The sequence below is a fragment of the Triticum aestivum genome, chromosome 6B (genome assembly GCF_018294505.1).
Source record: "Triticum aestivum cultivar Chinese Spring chromosome 6B, IWGSC CS RefSeq v2.1, whole genome shotgun sequence".
Classification (NCBI taxonomy): Eukaryota; Viridiplantae; Streptophyta; class Magnoliopsida; order Poales; family Poaceae; genus Triticum; species Triticum aestivum.
The window spans coordinates 700,480,144-700,485,088 of record NC_057810.1 but is presented as its reverse complement, the minus strand read 5'-3'; the positions used below and the strand labels follow the sequence as shown (position 1 = coordinate 700,485,088).

At 59.0% G+C, this 4,945-nt stretch overlaps 1 protein-coding gene across 1 annotated transcript; it reads right to left on the bottom strand.

The window, feature by feature from the left end:
- Nucleotides 1–3,036: 3,036 nt before the first annotated feature.
- Nucleotides 3,037–4,945, bottom strand: LOC123139546 (leucine-rich repeat extensin-like protein 1; the record flags this gene model as incomplete). The annotated part of the gene is given in 1 exon segment (XM_044559330.1): nt 3,037–4,945. A coding segment is annotated over 1 exon segment (1,592 nt), but the record flags the coding sequence as incomplete, so codon positions are not given.

The following is a 4,945-nucleotide window of genomic DNA, read 5'->3' as shown; positions in this document are numbered from 1 at the left end:
CCACCAATCCATCTTCAGAGTTGTACTGCTGCATGAACCTTGCCCGATCTAGCTGCCGCCGGCGCCACCATGACGCCAGACAGCGTCGACCTCCTGCGCGAGTCCATCATCGCGCATCAGAGCCTAATCTCCAAAGCGTCGTGTCATCGAGATCCGACACCATCAATGTGTGTGTGATGAAGCACCGCTCCTCCTCTTGTCACCTTCAGCCATCACTTGCTCCAAAACGATGACCCCATGAGGGAAAGCGCTATTAAGAACGCCATCGTTGTCCGATCCGGGAGACCCGGATCTAAGGTTTCCCACGGAACATCCCAAGCCTGATGAAGCAAACTGCAACGACCGTGCCTCGACAAGGGAACGGCATGTCAGACGCCGCCATCATCCGCCATGACCGTAGTCGGCGCGATTTTCATCGGCAGTTGCTCCACCAAACGTGCGCCGCCAGCGTCGCTGATCCCTTCAACCGGAGTAAGCTCCAAAACGATGCCCTGAAGAGGGGTTACGATGCAAAAGCACCGCCATCGCTCGATCCCAAGGAGATCTAGGGTTTTCCCCTGGAGTTGCCCGTGCTGTCAAGGACCAGACAAGGGAAGAATCTCTGCGGATCCGCCCAGCTGCCGACGACCTGCACCCACCACCACGCCGACGGCAATCCAATGACCAAGGCCCACGCCTAGACCCAGATCCGGCCGTGCCGCCGCGGCCCCATTTGGTCACGCCGCCGCCGTCCCTGGTGACCGCGACGCACCAAACCATGAAGCCTCCTGCCGCGGGGGAAGAAAACCGCCGAAGCGCCGCCACCACCCGCCGTGGCGTCGGGCCCGGCGCCACGCTCCGGCCCGGGGGCGCTGGCCCGCGCCAGCCCCACACGAGCGGGAGGACCACAAGTCCCCGCCGTCGCCGGTAACGGCAAGGTTTCGCCTGGCCGTGCCCTTGGGCGGCGGCGAGGGAGGAGGAGGAGGAGGAGAGGTGGAGACCGGCGGCGATGGGATCTGGGAGCCTCCCGGCCGCCACGCGGGGGCGACGTGGTGAAATCAGGGGGGCAGGAACAATCTGAATAATACTTAGCTGAAACCTGAACAGTAACAGTACTCGAAAGCACCCACGTGACGCGACGCCATGATCGCTTTCGGATCAAGCGAGCGAGAGTGAGAGCGGACCCTCAGCAGCTCCCCTAAACGCCTGCAGGCGAAACCTTTGTGTTGATGCGTGAACACGCACTCCATCGGGGTCAGTTTGTTTGTTGCCATGTCACGCCATGCACATGAGCAAACCATCACCGGCGACATGATTAATACGGCGCAACCCGCAGCAACCACGCACACGAGCATTGAAAGCTATCGCCGGCTAGCTAACCAGCACCGGCATCTCCGTCCCCAAGCCGGCGGCATGGGCAGCCATGCCATGCCATGCCAGCCTCCATGTGCCGCCACGCCATGGCTGCACCTGCACGCAGATGCAGCCCCTTGGTGGAAACAGTGCTCTTTCGCCTCACCTCGGTTCCTCCACTGGAGCAGCACTGCGGCAACAAGGCACATGGATCCACTGCTGCTGCCTTCTTCACAGGTCCAAGCTGCCACTGCAGCATCAGCATGCCTGGCAGACGGGGAGAGATTCCGGCCGGCTCGAGCACCGGACCAACAAGACCAAGGTCTGGTCTGAACCACAGATGCCCCCTACCCTGCCCTGCATCTGCTGCCGATGATAGACAGCCGGAGCCAGGTTAGCAAAAGCGGCAACAGCAGATAATATATACAGATACACCCAGACCTAGGGCCACATTGGATTACACTGCACTTTGGTCAAAAAGCCATGGCAAAACATCTTTGCCCAAAAGGGGGCATGAGCATGTATCAGCAGCAGCATGAGCATGATGATGGTGGTGGCGGACTGATGCTGCCTCCAATGGCACCTCGAAAGAATGAATGAAAGATCCTCCTTGCTATGCAGCTTCTTCCCGCGTTTTCCCGGTCTCCCTCTCCACACTTCCATCACAAGTTCACAACAGTGGAGGTCAGGATGGATAGAGAGTAGGATATGCGGCAGTAGCAGTAACGCAGATAAGCATATGCACTTTGCCCAGCACAGGGAGGATAAATTTCATTTCACAGAGACAAAAACTGTCTTGCACAGCTCGGGTGTCTTGATACAGCATCATCAGCATGATGATGACTCCTGTTGACAGCATAATTATCATCAGTATGATCAGGCCTGGCCCAGAGACAAGGCATGTTGTGTTACCTGCAGACGCAGCTGCCTGATTATTAAAGGACACAGCCTGACAGAAGTTAACACGCACGGTCATGGCCCGACATTTGGTCAAATCTCAGCTTCTCAGTTAATTCTAACCAGCTGATCAGCAGAACACCAATGTGCTCTGCTCTCTTCAGGAAAAAATCACTGCCCACAGGTGAGCACTAAACTCACAAAAACGACTGAAACAACATTCGAATCAAAAAGCAACAGCCTAAATAATCATGGTTATCATGAACCAAAAACGACGAAACAGCAATTCATAATCTGAGAGAATCAGAAACCACAGCCGACATAGATAGATAATCATGGTTAGCTCCCGTGCTGCTACATGAACACAACAACCAGCATTCACGGCTGCTCATACACATACATAAATGCAGCAGCCTAGCTCCCCGTGAAGAACACAGGAAGCCACTGTGCTTCATCAGACGAGAGCTTCCATTCTGCAGAGCTACTAGTTGGTATGCACATTAACAAATACAGTACCAGCTTCATTGAGATATTTGCATCCTCAATTCATATCTTGCTTCGAAAGAACACAAAAGATCACATGGCCAATTTAGCCACATTGCACTGCTGACATTGACATTAGCAATAACATAACAAATAATAGGAGCTTCACTGGGATATTTGCATCCTCATTCATATCTTTGCTTCGAAAGAACACAAAAGATCACATGGCCAATTTAGCCACATTGACAATTGGCAACAACATAATCAACTCAACATGATTAAACAAAACAAAGCAGCAGTGACAAAACTCAAGAGGCAATGCAGTTAATTAAACAACTCTCCAACATGCTAATATAATATCCATTATGTCCACAAAGGATCGTATGTACATCTAATTAAGCACACCAAGCAGCAGCACTCACTCCTAGTTGCATATCACAGAACCAACGAACCCCAAATCCAAAAACTTCTTCTAAACAAAAGGGGAAAATTATAGGTGAATTACTAGACACAATAACGAATTCCAACTTCGACACATATTTAACCCATATTGACTTGGACGATCCAACGAACGAACGAACGAAAATTGGCTGGCAGACTCTGTTAACCCATACTGAATTTTGGATTGAGCTGGCGGTCGATCACGAGACGGTCGGCTTCACCGCCACCGGCTTCGACGGCTCCGTGCCGAGCACCGCCGAGGAAGCCGACATGCCGCCGCCGTTGACGGCCGAAGGGTACTGTGGGAGCAGGCCGGTGTAGTAGACGGCGCGGCCGTTGCTGTCGTACGCCACCTGCGGGTAGCCCTGAGCGCTCGACACGGCGGGGGCCGGTGCGGTGCCGTTCCCGTTGGCATTGCCGTTGTTGTGCGGGACGGCGTAGTAGGAGGTGCCGCCGGGGTTGGCGCTGGTGTAGTACCCGTGGGGCGGCGCCGGGATGAAGAAGAAAGGGCCAGGGTCAGCGCCGGAGCCAGGGGCAACAGATCCATACCTGCCCGGCACCGGCAGGAAGGCCGCCGCGGGGGGAGCCGATGATGGAGGCGGGACTGGGGGCTTCTCCGGGAACTTGGTGACATAGTACTCTGCTGCGGCGGTCGGGGTGGCGGTGGCTGGAGGGTAGGCGCGGGTGAGGGAGTCGTCGCTGCCGTTCCTCGACAAGGGCGCTGGGACAGGGGCGGCCGGGGCGACGACCGGAGCAGGAGCAGGGGCGGCCTGGGGAGCCGGAGCAGGAGCAGGAGCTGGTGGTAGCTGCTGCTGCTGCTGCTGGGTGGCGTTGTCGGCGAGCTGGAGCTTGTCGAGGTCCGGGATCTGGCGAGGGAACTCGGCGGGCGAGACGGCGGGAGACACCATGGCGTTGTTGTTGTTGTCGGCGGCGGGGTTGGGGTTGGGGTGCCGGTCCTCGTTCTTGGGCGGGATCTCGACGGGGACGTTGTCTCTCATCTTGGGCGGATCGCCGGCCGGGTCCTTGACCTTGACCGCGGGCGGCGGCATGAAGCCGTAGTCGAAGCCGAAGAGGTAGTCGGGGCCCGTCTTGGACGCCGCCACCACCGACTGCGGCACGGCCATGGGCGCCGCGGGAGGGGGCGACTGGACGGGCGCCGTCTCCTGCTTCATCACCATCTGCGGCTGCTGCTGCATCTGCTGGCTCTGCATCTGCGCCGGCGGGGGCGGCAGGGCCTGCGGCAGCGGAGGCGGGCTGGCGGACTTGAGGTCGAGGTACCAGTCGCGCTGCAGGTCCTGCTGCGGCGGCTGCTTGGGCGGGGATGCCGGGCGCGGGGGCGGGGCGACGGTGAAGAGGAAGACGCGGAGCCGGGGCGTGGAGCCGCCCCTGGACGAGCTGCCAGATCCCGGCGCGGCGCGGAAGAGGTGGAGGCGGTCGTACTCGATGAGGAGGTGGTCGAGGTCCTCGTCGTTGGTGACGGAGACGAGCGCGTCGAGGTCCTCGCCGGGGAGCTGGTACTTGACGCAGAGGTCGGCGCGGGCGGCGGCGAGGCCGGCGAGGCGGGCGTAGAAGTCGGGGAAGCGGAGCGGGCGGTCGACGGAGAGGATCTTGGTGTCGCCGTTGACGTAGGAGAGCTGGTTGTCGTGCGGGCGCGGCTGGATGCGGCCCCCGTAGCTCACCATCAGCCGCACCTTGGCGGGCACCGCGGGGACCGGGGGAGGCGGCGCCGCCGCCGCCGCGGCCGCCGCCGCCGCCTGCGAAGCGGCGGTCTCCGGGGAGGGGGTGGTGGCGG